General features: G+C 34.4%; 1 protein-coding gene across 2 annotated transcripts in view; it reads left to right on the top strand.

The window, feature by feature from the left end:
* The window catches only part of PKN2 (protein kinase N2), a 128,537-nt gene that overhangs the window by 74,550 nt on the left and 36,313 nt on the right, over window positions 1-17,674 (top strand). For both annotated transcript variants that reach the window (XM_082649125.1, XM_082649124.1), the window contains 2 exons: window positions 13,680-13,865; window positions 14,836-14,945. In XM_082649125.1, coding sequence (XP_082505251.1) covers window positions 13,680-13,865; window positions 14,836-14,945 — 296 coding nt within the window. The remainder of the gene's footprint in view (window positions 1-13,679; window positions 13,866-14,835; window positions 14,946-17,674) is intronic.

The following is a 17,674-nucleotide window of genomic DNA, read 5'->3' as shown; positions in this document are numbered from 1 at the left end:
AGTCTCTGGTTTTTTTTGTTTATTTGTTTGTGTAGAACAAATGTTTATTAATGTACAGACATTTTGAGGGGGGCTCAGAGACAGATGTAAACACAGAAACAAGCATCAGCTTTCATGAATATCAAATATTATGAAGCAGAGACAAGCAGCAGAACTCAGGGAGTCCTCCCACCAGCAACTTCCCATGAGCCTGTTCATAAACATGAACACCAAGATCTCTCCCAAAACCTATCTTTAGTAGAGCTCAAAGAGAAGTTCTCATGAAGTCTCTTAACATATTAAGCCAGGTATCAAATTAGTTAGGTCGATTGCAAATCATTTTTAAGTCTATTGAGTTTTACCTTCTGTTTGCTTTGCTTTGTCTTGTTTTTAATTAGTAGCATACACATTTAGTTTTATGTCTTACTGATCAACTTACTCTTATCATTATAAATATTTCCTTTTATCTCTGAAAATAGAGTTACAGTTTACTTTGTCTGATATTAGTAGAGCCATACTATCCTTTTTATGCCTAAGGTTAAACTAATGAAGTTTTCCATCCTTTTATTTTCAACCTGTTTGTTCTTTTCTACTTAAAGTGATATATTTTATGTACATCATATAGATGTCTCTTTTTATCTAACCTGAAAATCTAATTGAAGTTGTTAGTCTTATATTTTTAACAGCTTTATTTGTATACATTAACTGCACGTATCTGATATGTACAATTTGATAACTTTCGTCATATCAGCCCTCAAAAGTTTCCATGTACCCTTTATAAACTGTCCTTTTAATATTATTTTTGATATTTATTTAACTCTTCAATTCTTGATGTTTGAATTGCATTTACTCTTTTTTCTCTGTTCATCCTTTCCTTCTCTTTGTAGTTGTTTTTGAAGCAAATAGTTCCATTATTCCTTTTCATGTCCCATAACAGTGTTTTAATTACGCCTGTGCATGTGTGTGGTGTGTTTATTGCTTACTTTAGAGATTCAAGTATGCATATTGAACTTATTACAGTCTGTGATCACAGTGTACTCTCTTACTTCCAAATCTGTTTAAAAATTTTATGGAGAAATATTTGCAAATTCTTCCACTTCACCCTGTTTATCCTCATTGTAATATATTTTACTTCTACCTGTGCCTTAATCTGCAGCTGACCCTTGAACAACACTGGGGTTAGGAGCACCAACCTTCTGTGCAGTCACAAATCTGTATATAACTTCACAGTCAGCCCTCCATGTCTGTGGACTCAACCAGCTGTGGATCATACAGTACTGTAGTTATGTATGTAGTGAAAAAAAATTCATGTATAAGTGGACCTGCACAGTTCAAACCCATGTTGTTCAAGGTTCCACTGTACATCTTCTAGTGTTGTTTTTACTTAAAGAGCTAAGAACTTTAAGGATATACATGATCCGTGGTTAATTGAATCTGTGAGTGTGGGATTACAGATATGGAGAACCTACTGTTAAGTTACATGTGGATTTTCGACTGCAAGAAGGGTCAGTTCCCCTAACCCCCACATTATTCAAGGGTCAACTCTAATTTACTTCGTTACAAAGTATTTTTCCAAAAACAAAACAAAACATTGTTCTTTATATCTAATGGCTCATTTATCCTTACTGTTATTCTTCACTTATTCTTGTTGTACTTGAGATTTCCTGTTAGAATTTTCCTTTAGCCCTTAGCCATTTCTTTTAGCATTTATTGTAGTGAAGATGTGGTAGAGTCTAATTTTTCCACTTTTTTCTTGTTTATTTCATCTTCATTTTTAAAGAATATTGTCGGTAGAAAACCTTTATAGGTGTTTTTTTCCTTTCAGCTCTTTAAAAATGTGATTTCATTGTCTTCTAGCTTTCCTCTTTGTATTGGGCTGGCCAAAAGTTTTGTTTGTTTTTTTCCATAAGATGGCTCTAGTAGCACTTAGTTGTCGTTAACTTCATTCAAAACAATTTTGTTAGCTTGTATGTGCAGCTGTTATATCAGCCTGCATTTTAAAAACGACTTATCAAAATTGGTGAATTTTTGTGTAGCCATTTTAATATTGAAGATGGAAGAAAAAAACAACATTTTTGGCATATTATCCTTTATTATTTCAAGAAAGGTTAAAACACAACTGAAATGCCAGTGCGGTGTATGGAGAAGGTGCTGTGACTGATGAAACATGCCAAAAATGGTCTGCAAAATTTCATGCTGGAGATTTCTCACTGGATGATGCTCCATGGTCAGGTAGACCAGTTGAAGTTGATAGCGATCAAATCGAGACATTAATTGAGAAGAATCAACGTTATACCACACGGGAGATACCCAACATACTCAAAGTAACCAAATAAAGTGTTGACAATCATTTGCACCAGCTTGGTTATGTGAATTGCTTTGATGTTTGGGTTCCACATAAGTTAAACAAAAAACCCCTTCTTGACCATATTTCTGCCTGCAATTCTCTACTTAACCGTAATGAAAGTGTTCCATGTTTAAAACAAATTGTGATGGGCGATGAAGAGTGGATATGTACAATAATGTGGAACAGAAGACATCATGGGGCAAGCAAAATGAACCACTACCAACCACACCAAAGGCTAGTCTTCATCCAAAGAAGGTGATGTTGTATATATGGTAGGATTAGAAGGGAGTCCTCTATTATGAGCTCCTTCCAGAAAACTAAACGATTAATTCCAGCAAGTACTGCTCCAGTTAGACCAACTGAAAGCAGCACTTGATGAAAAGTGTCCAGAATTAGTCAACAGAAAACACCATGGTCTTCCATCAGGATAATGCAAGACCGCATGTTTCTTTGATGACCAGGCAGAAACTGTTACAGCTTGGCTGGGAAGTTCTGATTCATCTGCCATATTCACCAGATGTTGCACCTTCATATTTCCATTTATTTAGGTCTTCACAAAATTCTCTTAATGGAAAAAAATTTCAATTCCCTGGAAGACTGTAAAAGGTACCTGGAACAGTTCTTTGCTCAAAAAGATAAAACATTTTGGGAAGATGGAATTATGAAGTTGCCTGAAAAATGGCAGAAGGTAGTGGAACAAAAGGGTGAATATGTTGTTCAATAAAGTTCTTGGTGAAAGTGTGAAATGTGTCTTTTATTTTTATTTAAAAACCGAAGGCACTTTTTGGCCAACCCAATATTATGAGAAGTCAGCTGTAGTTCCTATCAATGTTTCCCTTCATGTAATGTCCCTCATTCCCCAATTATTGAAGTAACATAGAATTACATTGAATTTTCTTCATTTTTTTTCTTTCTGTTCCTAAGACTGGATACTTCAGTTCAACTATCTTTAAGTTTTCTTATTCTTCTGGATGCTCAAATCTGCTGTTGAACATCTCTAGTAAACTTTTAAAATTCCAGTTAGCATACTTTTCAACTCCAGGATTTCTATTTGGTTCTTATTTATAAATTCTCTATCTTTATTAATATTCCCTATTTGTTGAAATACTATTCTGTCTTTTTCCTTTTGGTTTCTTTTAGGTCTTTGACCACATATAAGCTTTGACCATATGTAAGACAGTGGGTATAGAGTCTTTGTCTAGTAAATCCAATGTCTTCCTGAAGGATGGTTTCTGTGAATTTCTGCTTTTCTTGTGAATTGGCCATACTCTCTTATTTCTGTGCTTGCCTCATAATTTTTTATTGAAAGCTGGATATGTTGAGTATTATAATGTGTAACTGGAAGATACTCCCCTTTTCTATAATTTCTTATTGCTCTTTGAAACAGGGTGTAGTTGTTTAGTGACTTTATTTGCTAAAGACTGTATTTTTTGTCATGTGTGGTCACTGAAGTCTCCATTAAGTTAGTGGTCAACTAGTGTTTTGACAGACTTTTTTTTTTTCTTTAATTGGAGTATAATTGCTTTACAATGTTGTGTTAGTTTCTGCTGTAAAACAAAGTGAATCAGCTATATGTATACATATATCCGCTCACTCTTGGACTTCCCTTCCCCCCTCCCCCCCATCCCACCCATCTAGATCATCACAGAGCACCGAACTGAGCTTCCTGTGCTATACTGCAGGTCCCCACTAGCTATCTATTTTACACATGGTAGTGTATTTATGTCAAACCTCATCTCCCAATTCATCCCACCTTCCCCTTCCCCCTCTGTGTCCACACGTCCATTCTCTATGTCTGCATCTCTATTTCTGCCTTGCAGAAATAGATTCATCTGTACCATTTTTCTATGTTCCACATATATGCATTAATATACGATATTTGTTTTTCTCTTTCTGACTGACTTTACTCTGTATGACAGACTCTGGGTCCATCCACATCTCTACAAATGACCCAATTTGGTTCCTTTTGATGGCTGAGTAATATTCCATTGTATATATGTACCATATCTTTATCCATTCATCTGTTGATGGGCATTTAGGTTGTTTCTGTGTCCTGGCTATTGTAAATAGTGCTGCAATGAACATTGGGGCACATGTGTCTTTCTGAATATTGGTTTTCTCAGGGTATATGCCCAGTAGTGGGATTGCTGGGTCATATGGTAGTTCTATTTTTAGTTTTTTAAGGGACCTCCATGCTGTTCTCCATAGTGGCTGTATCAGTTTACATTCCCGCCAATAATGCAAGAGGGTTCCCTTTTCTCCGCACCCTCTCCAGCATTTATTGTTTGTAGATTTTTTGATGATGGCCATTCTGACCAATGTGAGGTGATACCTTATTGTAATTTTGACTTGCATTTCTCTAATAATTAGTGGTGTTGAGCATCTATCTATTCATGTGCCTCTTGGCCATCTGTATGTTTTCTTTGGAGAAATGTCTATTTAGGTCTCTGCCCATTTTTTGATTGCGTTGCTTGTTTTTCTTGATATTGAGCTGCATGAGCTGTTTGTATATTTTGGAGATTAATCCTTCGTCAGTTGCTTCATTTGCAAATATTTTCTCCCATTCTGAGGGTTGTCTTTTCATCTTGTTTATGGTTTCCTTTGCTGTGCAAAAGCTTTTAAGTTTAATTAGGTCTCATTTGTTTATTTTTATTACTCTAGGAGGTGGGTCAGAAAAGATCTTGCTGTGATTTGAGTGTTTCAAACACTTCAAAACACTTCAAAGAGTGTTTTTCCTGTGTTTTCCTCTAAGAGTTTTATAGTCTCCAGCCTTACATTTAGGTCTTTAATCCATTTTGAGTTTATTTTTGTGTATGGTGTTAGGTAGTGTTCTAATTTCATTCTTTTACATGTAGTTATCCAGTTTCCCCAACACCACTTACTGAAGAGACTGTCTTTTCTCCATTGTATAGTCTTGCCTCCTTTGTCATAGATTAGGTGACCATGGGTGTGTGGGTTTATCTCTGGATTTTCTATCCTGTACCATTGATCTATATTTCTGTTTCTGTACCAGTACCATACTGTCTTGATTACTATACTTGTAGCATAGGCTGAAGTCAGGGAGCCTGATTCCTCCAGCTCCGTTTTTCTTTCTCAAGATTGCTTTGGCTATTCGGGGTCTTTTGTGTTTCCATACAAATTGTAAAATTGTTTGTTCTAGTTCTGGGGAAAATGCCCTTGGTAATTTGATAGGGATTGCATTGAATCTGTAGATTGCTCTGGGTAGTGTAATAATTTTCACAGTATTGATTCTTTCAATCCAAAAACATGGTATATCTCTCCACCTATTTGTATCATCTTTAATTTCTTTCATCAGTGTTTTATAGTTTTCCGAGTACAGGTCTTTTGCCTCCTTAGGTAGGTTTATTCCTAGGTATTTTATTATTTTTGTTGTGATGGTAAATGGGATTGTTCCCATAATTTCTCTTTCTGATCTTTCATTGTTAACGTATAAGAATGCAAGAGATTTCTTGCCTTAATTTTGTATCCTGCAGCTTTACCAAATTCATGGATTAGCTCTAGTTTTCTGGTGGCATCTTTAGGATTTTCTATGTATAGTATCATGTCATCTGCAAACAGTCACAGTTTTACTTCTTTTCCAATATGTATTCCTTTTATTTCTTTTTCTTCTCTGATTGCTGTGGCTAGGACTTCCAAATGCCTGCAAGCAGAAAGAAAATTTGCCATGTTTGCAGCTGAATTCTGTGTTTGTGTGCCAAGGCATACCTTCAGCATTCACCCAGGCATTTTGTAACTCTGCCTTTGCTTGCACAGAGCTTGAAGATCTGCCAGATGTGAGAGCTTAGGGCCTTTTCAGATCTCTTCTGAGTATGTCTCCTTTTGCATCTAGCCTTCTAGTTTTCCAGTAACACGTGGAAACATTGCAAAGCTCTTATTCCTTAAAACAGTTTACTCCCTAGCTTTTCGCCAAGACTCTAGGATGTCTATTAAACAATATAGACAACTGATGTCCTTTGCTTCTGGCTTCAGTGGTTGTTTCATTTGCCTTTCATTTGCCTTTAAATGCCCTCCACTTAGCTATTTCTCTGAGAGATTTCTTAGGTGAAAAAAAGATAAACCCTTTCTGTTAGTCCTTCAGGGAGCCTTCAGAGAGGTCAAAGCAGGCATCCACAGTTCTTTGAGTATGAAGTCTTCTCTGCTCCCTCTGGCACTGGGACCCTGTACCAGGAATGCAGCCTGCTATCTTCAGGACTATCACCAAACCATTAGGGGTTGGGGGGAGGAGGGATGAAGCAAAGATAAAGTAAAATGCCAGAAAGCTCTCCTACCAAGTATTCATTGCATTTTTTGATCAAGCATTTGTTTGGTTGCAGTAAACCTTTGTTTCCCAGATTTTTGTTCAAGTTGATTATAAGTAGTTTCCCGGTTTTATTTGTTTGTTTTCCTGTGTTTCTGTGGAGAAACTGCCTTTGGAGTTTGCAACTCTAGCATTTTCTTACCATTACCTACAAAGGTTTTTATGGCCCATGTGAATGTGGCATATTTTTGATACACAGGCCTCCCTCTTCTCCAGGAATCCTTAAATTATCTTATCAATATGAATGTCAGAGAGGGCTTTACCTTAAAAACAATCGTCATTAAATATTTTGAGGATATGAAAGTGTTCTTCAGAATTGCATAGCATACTATCACATTTTAGTACTTTTGGGTACCATTAATCAGCTTTATATTATGGCAGACTTTTACATTCAACCTTGAAGGAGAAATTTACAGTTGAACAATGCTGTTGCCACTATTAAGATCAGTTTAAATCTGCAGTTACCAAATTGAGTTCCTAAATCTGAGGTACCCTGGGATGCCAAAATGAATTCACGAGGGTACAACAGGATATTTTAAGTTTTTGAGGGAAACACAGTATTACTTCACTTCCTACCATCATCATTAATCTACTGGCTTCAAGGTAGTTGGAGTTTCAGCATTAGGTCGAATGACATGCCTTCTGATTATGTCACATATTGATGAAGCTGGGTGTTCCTGGTTTTTCCTTCACTGCTATAATGATAAATACTATGGGAAATCAATGTGGAATAGAAGATAAGGGTGGCACTTTCAAATCTAATCCCAAAGTTTGATAAGTTACACAGTGCCCAATAGATACACACATCTCATTAGGAAGTGATCATGGTTATTTAAGAATGAAATAAGATTACTTTTTTCTTTCAAATTACGTGTATTATTTTTCAAATAGTTATTAATTTGTTACAATATCTTATGAAACAGAACTGTTAGGTACATTGTTCAGACTAGAAGCACAATGAAAAAATTGAGACATTAGGGTATCATGAAACGAGAAAGCTTGGGAACCTCTGTTCTAAATTCTCCATTGTATTTTAAATATTTATTATTTAAAGCATTTATCTTATGAGGTATCACCTCACACTCGTCGGAATGGCCATCATCCAAAAAATCCATAAGCAGTTAATGCTGGAGAGGGTGTGGAGAAAAAGGAACCCTCCTACATTGTTGGTGGGAATGTAAACTGGTACAGCCACTATGGAAAACAGTATGGAGGTTCCTTAAAAAACTGAAAATAGAGCTACCATATGATCCAGCAATCCCACTGCTGGGCATATATCTGGAGAAAACCATAATTCAAAAGATACATGCACCACAATATTCACTGCAGCACTATTTACAATAGCCAGGACATGGAAGGAACCTAAATGTCCATCAACAGAGGAATGGATAAAGAAGATGTGGTCCATATGTACAGTGGAATATTACTCAGCCATAAAAAAAGAACGAAGTAATGCCATTTGCAGTGACATGGATGGACCTAGAGATTGTCATATTGAGTGAAGTAAATCAGACAGAGAAAGACAAATATCATGATATTGCTTATATGAGGAATCTAAACAAAGGGTACAAATGAACTTATCTACCAAACAAATAGAGTTACAGACGTAGAAAACAAACTTATGGTTACTGGGGGAAAGGGGGAGTAGGGATAAATTGGCAGATTGGGACTGACATATACACACTACTATATATAAAATAGATAACTAATAAGGACTTACTGTATAGCACAGGGAACTCTACTCAGTACTCTATAATGGCCTATATGGGAAAAGAATCCAAAAAGAGTGGATATATGTATATGTATAGCTGATTCATTTTGTTGTACACCTGAAATTAACACAACATTTTAAATCAACTGTACTCCAATTAAAAAAATAAGTAAATAAAATAAAGCATTTATGTTTCCAGCCACATCTTCTATAACTCCTACCATGAATCTTCTATTACAATTAATCTGGTTAGTGCAGAGTGCCTATTTAATGTCTTTGACTTATTATCCATTTCTTACTATTTTTTTTTTTAAATCAAAACTGGGATATAGACCTATGAAGACCTTGTCGTCTACCTACATGTAATCTTAACCCCTATCACAAGATACTTTATACACTCAGTAGATATTTGGTAAATGTCATTTGATAATAAGGCAGGGACTGTACATCCAAGTTTCACCATCTTATGGCTCAGGGCTGAACATGTTTTTAATATTCAAAAATTTCAGAATGATCTATTGGTTAAAATATCGTTGTTACTTTAGAAAAGTAATAAAGCCGCATTTTTGAAAATCAGCTGATATGGCTGGAAATTATTTTCCTTTTCTATTCTGGTTGGCTGCTCTTCCCAACTCTTTAACCTCTTTTTAGTTCTCTCTTTCCTTGTTCTTCATTCCCTTAATGAACTTTACTCATAGTGATGTAAATCACCAGTCTAAAAGTAAGTATCTTATAATTCTTAAGATATTTTTTTTTTAATTCCTTTAAAAATTAAAAAAAATTTTTTTTAAAATTCCTTTATCTACCAGACCTTAAACTAAATATGGAGTTAACTAGGAAGAGAAATAGTAGTGGTATTAATAAAGGATTAGACATGATAAAGTGTTAGCATAGATAAGTAGTAGGAGTATTTACTGGCCTGAGTTTTTACTGTATGCTATTATTTGTGGTTTATCTCATTTATACTCTGGTTTCTTTCGTGGTTGTATGATTATAATACTAAAATTTGCAAATTACTTTGATATAAAGTATAATTTAATTTTTAGTCCAAATTTTGAGACATTTACTAGTTTTTATAAAAGAAGATTCCTCAGAATTAAAGAAAAGTTAATTGTACCAAGATGAAATACTGAATTAGTAAAATTGATATAAAACAGTTTTTCCAGAAAGTTAAAAGAAATAAAAAAGTATTTAGTCCTAATGGAATTTTAGCTATTGCTTATGAATACAAACATTTATTTTTTGGATTTGCTTGTTTTTAAAATTTCATATTATGGGTCATAAAAGTAAAAAATGTAATTTTAAGCCACTTCTTACATGGTTATATGCAATAGCAATTGTGTCACCTCATAAAAGAAAGAAACTTCTAGATACTTAATAAAGATCTTAAATCCCTCCAGGTTTTATTCCAAATGAAAGCAGGTGTTGAACATTGTCATCTCCTAATACATTGAAATTACTAAAATCTTTAATAAGCTATATGCTACCGGGGTTTGAAGTAGTAACCAGATGTTTACAGTTTTCCCAGGATGACTTTTACATCTGAGCATTTACAGTGGAAATGAACTAAGTTTGCTACCTTAACAACAACAAAAAAACAAATAAAACACACAGACACAAGTTGCTTCTTTTGAACCAGAATTGAAATGATTTCCGTTATACTTAATCTGCCTTAATACTTTACAGTAAGATAAGATTTCCATAGCCTAACCAAACGTAAGATTGAAGTTTCCCCTCATGTTTAGAATCTTTATTGGGACATAATTTATACACTATAGTATATAAATTTTCACCGATTTTAAGTATAGTTTTAAATTTTTAGGAAATACATATACTTGAGCCACCATTATCAATATCCAGTTTTTAGAACATGTTTTATTGCACATATTTAAAGTGTATAATTTGACAAGTTTTGTCATCTATTTAAAGTCTTGAAACTATTACCACAATCAAGATAATTATATCCATCATCCCCAAAAGTATCCTCGTGTGCCTCTATGTAATCTCTCTTTCTTGCTCTTCTCATGCTTTCCTTCCCCACACCTGTCCCCAGGCAATCACTGGCTTGTTTCTGTCACTAGATATTAGTTTTCACTTTGTAGAATTGTATATAAATTGAATCATACAGTGCATACTCTTTTTTTTGTTGGGGGTGGGAATCTGGCCATTTCACTCTGAATAATTCTTTTGATATTTGTCTATGTTGCATGTATCAGTAGTTCTTTTCTGTTTATTATTGGTAGTATTCAGTTGTGTGAATATACCATAACTAGTTTATCCATTCACCTGTGATTGATACTTGGGTTGTTTCCATTTTGTACTTTTTTCAAATATAGCTGCTAATAAGATCCCTGTATAGTTTTTGTGTAAACATAGATTTCACTTCACTGGGATAAATACTTAGGAATTGTGTGGATGGATCACATGGTAATTTGCTGATAATGGGTTCTTTATCCATTTTTATATTTGAAAAAGCTTCATTTTTGAAAGAAATTTTCAGTAGACTTAGAATTTTAAGTTCATGGTTTGTTTCCTCAGTACTTTAAAGATATTGCTTCTCTGTCTTGCTTTCATTGTTTCTAATGAGAAATCTGCTGCTGTCCTAATCTTATATGTACATGTCATTTTTTCTGGCTGCTTTTAATACTTTCTCTTATTGTTTGTTTTGAGAAATTTGATTATGTTATGCTTTGGTGTAATTTACTTATTTTTCTTTTGCTCGGTGTTCATTGAACTTCTTGGATACTTCTTAGGTTTATAGTTTTCACTACATTAGGCAATTTTTCAGTCATTATTTTTTCAAATATATTTTCTGTTCCCTATCCTCTTTGCTTTTCATCAGGGACTTCAAGTACACATGTATTAGGCCACTAGAAGTTAAACTCACAGCTCACATATGTGCTGGGTTTTGCCCTCCAAATCTTTGCTTTCTGTCTTCTATTTTTGATCATTTCTGTTGCGCTGGCTTCAAGTTCAGTAGCCTCTACTTTTGCAATGTGTAATGTGCCACCAATCCCATCCAGTTTTGGGGTTTTTAAAAAAAATCTCAATGTTATTTTCATCTCTAGAAATTTGTTTTGTGTTTTTCTGACTTCTTCAGTGTCCCTGTTCAACTTTTTGAACAGATGGAATATATTTATAATAACTGTGTGAATGTGTGCTAATCCTAACATTTATATCAGTTTTGTATTGGTTTTCATTTTATTTTTTTAATGGGTCCCACTTTTCTGTTTCTTTGCTTCCCTGGTGTGATAGACAGAATATTAAGAATGACCCCCAGAATTCCTCCCCCATGAATATGATGGGGTATCACTTCTGTGATAATATTACATTACATGGCAAAGGAGATTTTTGCATATGTAATTTAGGTTACTAATCAGTTGACTTTGAGTTATCATAAAGGACAGTTATATGGGTGGGCTTAATAAAATCACATGAGCCCCTTAAAAGTAGAAAATTTTCTCTGGCCAGTGGCAGAAGGGGAAGTCAGATATGAATCATAAAAAGGATTTTATGTGCCATTGCTGGCATAGAGATGGGGGGGCGGTCACATGACGAGGGATGCAGGTCCACTCTAGAACTTGAAAACAGCCCCTGGCTGTCAGCCAGCAAGGAAATAGGATCCCTATTCTTACAGCTGCAGGAAACTAGATTCTGCCAATACCCTGAATGAGCTTAGAAGCAGGTTCTTCTTTAGAACTTCCAGATAAGAGCCTAGCCTGGCAGACACAATGATTTCAGCCTTATGAGATCTTTGACAGAGAATGCAGACCAGCCCACTCAAACTCTGGCCTACAAAACTGTTAGATAATAAATGGATGTTGTTTTAAGCCACTACATTTGTGATAGTTGGTAATGCAGCAATAGAAAACAAATATACCTGATAATCTCTGATTAAATGCCAGACATTTGGAATTTTAGCTTGTTAGGTGCTGGGTATTTTTGTATTCCTACAAATATTACAAATATTTTTGAGCTTTGTTCTGGGTCATAGTTAGGTTACTTGGAAACAGTTTGATCTTTTGGGTAATGCTTTTAAGATTTGTTATGTGGGACTAGAGCATCATTTAGTCTAAGGGTAACTATTCTCTACTCCTGGGGCAAGACTGAAGACCTGGTCTGGAGAACCTTCTGCACATCTCAGGGATTCTGTCTCTGGACAGCTGTATTTTTTCCTTTACTCTGCCTGTGAAATCTCGCCACCTCAGTCAGTTCAGCCTCAATTCTCTCAGTTCTGTCTCCTTAACTCAGGTAGTCCACTTGGCTCCACCTGAGTTCTCCCTCCCTGTGCTGTGTCCTAGATATTCTCAAGGTAGTAAGCAATCTTAGGACTCTTCTCTCAAGGATCACTGTTCTTCATTGCCTGATGTCCCTTTCCTTTAACACTGTTTTTTTCATATTTTTTGTCTGATTATTTTTTTTTGGTTGAGTTGAGATTAAATACAGACTTTTTTACTTTGTTGAAAAAGTCCTTTGGTTACTTTTAAATAATTAAAAAATTAAGTTTTAATTATTTAAGTTTAATAGGACAGCTTCTACCAGGAAATACTCTTTCTAAAGTGCTATACTATGGGCAGTATCTAAAATTTTAATACTGAGGCACCATTTAAAATTTTAATACACTAAGTCTAGCCCAAATGATGACAAAGCCATATCTCCAGATGCCTAAGCTCACAGTTCCTCATTTTCATTTGAACACTTTTAGTTTGTATTTGCCTAAGGAAATTATAATTACTTTATGCTTAGATAATTATAGCCCATAATTATTTGACTAACTAAACTATTAAAGTGAGAAGATAATGTTATTTTACATCTCAAATAGAACAGAACTCCATCTACTTATGCCAAAAAAAAACCCCTATAGTCCTTTCCTGTGTTAGCTATATAACTATTAAACACAACTGTTATTTACATTGTCAGATTTCCTTGTTTCTAATTTCTTTATGTTTATTTTAGTAGGCATATTATTTAGTTTTATGTTTCCCTCCCACATGTTTTATCCACGTAATTCTGTAATTTTTCCATGGAATTATAGAAATGAGTATTCAGATACACAGGAAGTTTAAGTAACTAGTTTTGTTCTATGCCCGACAGCTGGTGCTGTTCTTTCTATACATTTTTTATAGTTGTTTTAATTAAGAATTTTTAATAGGTTTCTCTAAATAAAGCAGTAAAGATGATAGTTACCTCGAAGATGCTCTGGAAGAAGAGATTTTGTTATTTTAGCAGATATTTTTCCCCCCTATTTCTGAATAGGTAACAACGACATCATTTTATATGTTGAGTATTGATGTTTTCTTATTTGATATTTGTTCATGCTACAGGTACTTTGGAAGTTCGTCTAATGGGCTGTCAAGATATCCTAGAGAATGTCCCCGGACGGTCAAAAGCAGCATCGGTTGCACTACCTGGTTGGAGTCCAAGTGAAACCAGATCATCTTTCATGAGCAGAACGAGTAAAAGTAAAAGTGGAAGTAGTCGAAATCTCCTAAAAACCGATGACTTATCCAGTTCAGTAATCAGATTTTTTTATCAATCATGTAACAAATTAAAGGACCTATACAAAGGGCTGAGCAGTGGGGACAGAGAAGAGTGAGACGAGTTAGAGTTGGACAACAAACTTTAAAATTATGATTTCCATAATTTAAATTTAAAATATCAATAGCTATAATGACAGGAAAATTTAAAAGACTACAAAATTTACCCTGCTGAAAATATGTTAGAAAACTGAATGACATATAACATTAATTCTTTTGGAATAATGAAATACTGAACATCTTTATGTCAAACTCTTTGTGTCACATCTTGATTCTTTTAATGGTATAATGACACCTCTAAACTAACGTTGAAATTTTGATAGCTAACCACTGAAGTAAACATGTTTAACTAGGACTGGGTCCCAGAAGTAAACTGAAATGGGGCAGTGGGTAAAGGTGGTAAAGTAAAATGGGAGAGGTTTATGAAGTACTTTGGAGACACTGTAAAGTAATCATAAACTATGATGTAATTATACAACTGGTGGAAAAGGCATGTGACAATTCAGCCTAGTACAGTATGTCTGTGCTTTCCTGTATCTAGAGAGAGACTTTAGGAAAAATGTGAAAATAAAAATTGTTTAAGGTAACAACATTAATAAATAGCAAATGTAGAGAGAGAAAAACTGGATGACTGATATTGACATATAAATATACACACACACCTGACAAACAATTACTGGTCACCTGTTAGTCCTTTCAGTTACATTTTAATATAAACGAAATAGCGATTACTATTTGTGTTTTTGTGAAACACAAAGGATAACTTGGGAGGGTCTAGTGGGAGTGTATATATAAAACTAGCCATTTAAGATTCAAAAGCTTCAGTAGTGAGTAAGAAAAACTTACTTTCAAAGGATCATAAGACTTTTGTTGATATTAAACAGTGGCATTTCTATTTTAAAGGTTTTAAAATATTTAAGCAAGTTTTAAATTGTAATTACAGATGATGTCTGTGCAGTTTTGAAGCTAGATAATACTGTGGTTGGCCAAACTAGCTGGAAACCCATTTCCAATCAGTCGTGGGACCAGAAGTTTACACTGGAACTAGACAGGGTAAGATGAGAAACTTTTTACTTGAATTTTCATTATATTTATAATTCATTTTTAATGTAAATTTTGTTTTAGAAGACTTTGGTAAGTTTTATTCTTAACAGCATATAAGAAGGACCTAGGTATTTTTGACATTTCTCATCTGATGATGTATACATAAATCTACCTTATCAGATTGCTGCAGGAGTTTTCATTTGTGCAGTGATTTGAAAATGTATACTTTGTACTACCCTGAAAGATCAGCAATCAGGTGACATCTAATATTGAAATTTTTTTTATTTTAATAGTGTGCTCTCTGACAACTAAGGTGATTCTTCTGACTCACCACTTGTTGGTTATATTATCAAAGCTGGATTTGAAGTGAGCTATTGTGCTCAGACAACCATTCCTCCATGTATCTCAGTGGCTTTCATGAATAATGTGAGTGGCTAGAATGCAATCTGTAGCTGTAGAACCCAGCAGAAGTTAACTTGGTCCACAGTAGATTTAAATCCACGATGATAACTTTATTATTTAGATGCTAATCTATCCGTTGGGGTGTGGGAAGAAAATATTAAAACTTAATCATAATTTTATCTAAAAAATAAGAAAGATATTAAGCTTTTTATCATTTAGTATTCAGATTGATGGTACATATGTCATTTTAAAAATTACATATATGGGGGTGGCGGTGGGGGTGGAATGAATTGGGAGATCGGGATTGACATGTATACACTAATATGTATAAAATGGATGACTAATAAGAACCTGCTGTGTAAAAAACTAAAATAAAATAAAATTCAAATATAAAAAAATAAAATTAAAATTACATATATTAGTGAGAGCAGATTTACAGTGCTTATTGATGATGTGAGGTGGCAATTACTGCTCTGGCCTCTACTTTTAAAATACTTTTTCCAGTTTATTTTTTTCTGTCTCACAGCCAGTATCTTAATCAGGCCCTCATCATTGCTTTTCTTGGTTCACATACTGTGTCTGACACATAAATATTAAATGTCCTTGAACAAAATGCTTAACTTTTTATGTATATCAGTTTCCTTATCTTTAATACTATCTACCTCACTGAAATGTGTGAGGATTAAATCCATGTAAAAATCTTAGGCTAGTGGTAGGAACTCAATTAATGTTGGCTATTTTTACTAAAGTAATTTACTAACTAATCTCCATGTGTCTGAGAACCAGACTGATCTTCAAAGAATAATACTTTCATCTAGGCATTCATTCTCTAGTTTAGGATCATTCATTTAATTCATTAAAAATTATTATGAAATTATTTGTTCATTTATTCCTTGATGCATACTGTATTCCAGGCACTTCCAGGTGATAGATTAGCAACAAACAATATAAACAAGATCTCTCCAGATTTCCTTAAGGAACTTATACCTCAGTGGCTTCTCAGTATATGTCTGATTATTTGCAGACTTTTTACCATTACGTCTGAAACTGTGTATGATTTCAGTTAAAAAGATATTGAGGACATTGAATACTAGGCTAAGGTGTTTATACTTGTTGGTAGTGGGGATGAGAGAGACATAATGGAAAAATTGATCTTGGGGTATGTATGAAGAATGAATCTGAAAGAATAGAGACTAAAGGCATATAAATTGGCAGGAGGTTACTCCAGTGCTACAACTGTAAGGTGAAGAGAACTTGAAGTAAAATGTGGCAGTAGGAATAGAAAGAAAGAGATATATATATAGGAATTGCTGTAATGGAACTCTTAGGCTTAATAGTCAGTGATTTTCTGTTCTGTGTCAGGCACCATTCTAGATGCTGGTTATGATTGACCAAAATAGTCAAAGTCCCTATATTTATGGACCTTATATTCTAATGAGGGAAGACAAATAGTTAACGAGTTTTTTTTTTTTTAAATCTTCAAGTGCAATGAAGGAAGTAAATAAAGTATTGTAAATAAGGGGGTGGGGGCTATTTTAGGTAGAGGACATAATTAGGGAAAGTCTCTTTGAGGAGGCTACGTCTGACTTGAAACCAATGGGGGGAAAGTTGCCAGACTTACAAAGATCCAGGTAGAGTGTTCCCAGCAAAGGAGAAAAAACATACAACGCCTTGGGGTAGGAGAAAACTTGATGTGTTGCAAGAATAAAAATCATGAACAGAGATCAGTGTAAAGAAGTAAAAGAGCAGAGGCAGGTGGGTGTCAGATTACTAGGGTCTTTATAGTCAATAAATTAGAAGATAGTGAAGGACTTTTAATAGGGGATTATTCATCATCTGATTTAGATGATCAAATAGAAATAATATAAATATAGAAGCTAATAAAAGAGTTAGCAGCCCATAATGGGAAAGAGTTTATAAAGAAAGAATAAAAAGGTCTAACAATCAAATCTTAAGTAGTGTTCCAAGTATAGGAGGAGAAGGAAGGTTTGCCAAAGAGAAATAGAAAACTCTGGGTTGGATCAGATCATACCCTAGATCAGATCTTAACCTTATAAAAGCTTATCGAGTGAAGAGTTGCTGGAATGGTGAGGTGATGAAAATCCTGTTACATATGGAACTTTTGAAGGAAAATGGGATTTAAAATCTATTAAAGAAGAGATTTAACAAAGATTTGGTAACTCTTTAAAGTTAAAAGGAGGAACACGTAAAACAAGAATTAAACTAGTGATAGCAATGAGATTTCCTTTTGTGTGTGTTGACTCTGATGGCTTGGTGGTAACTTTCTGGAGCTCACTGTCAAGGTTTACTGGATGGGTCCTTGTTTATGCTGATCA

Source organism: Grampus griseus (genome assembly GCF_964374135.1).
Source record: "Grampus griseus genome assembly, chromosome: 1".
Classification (NCBI taxonomy): Eukaryota; Metazoa; Chordata; class Mammalia; order Artiodactyla; family Delphinidae; genus Grampus; species Grampus griseus.
Note: the sequence above shows the minus strand (reverse complement) of the source record. Positions and strands in the feature narration are given on the sequence as shown.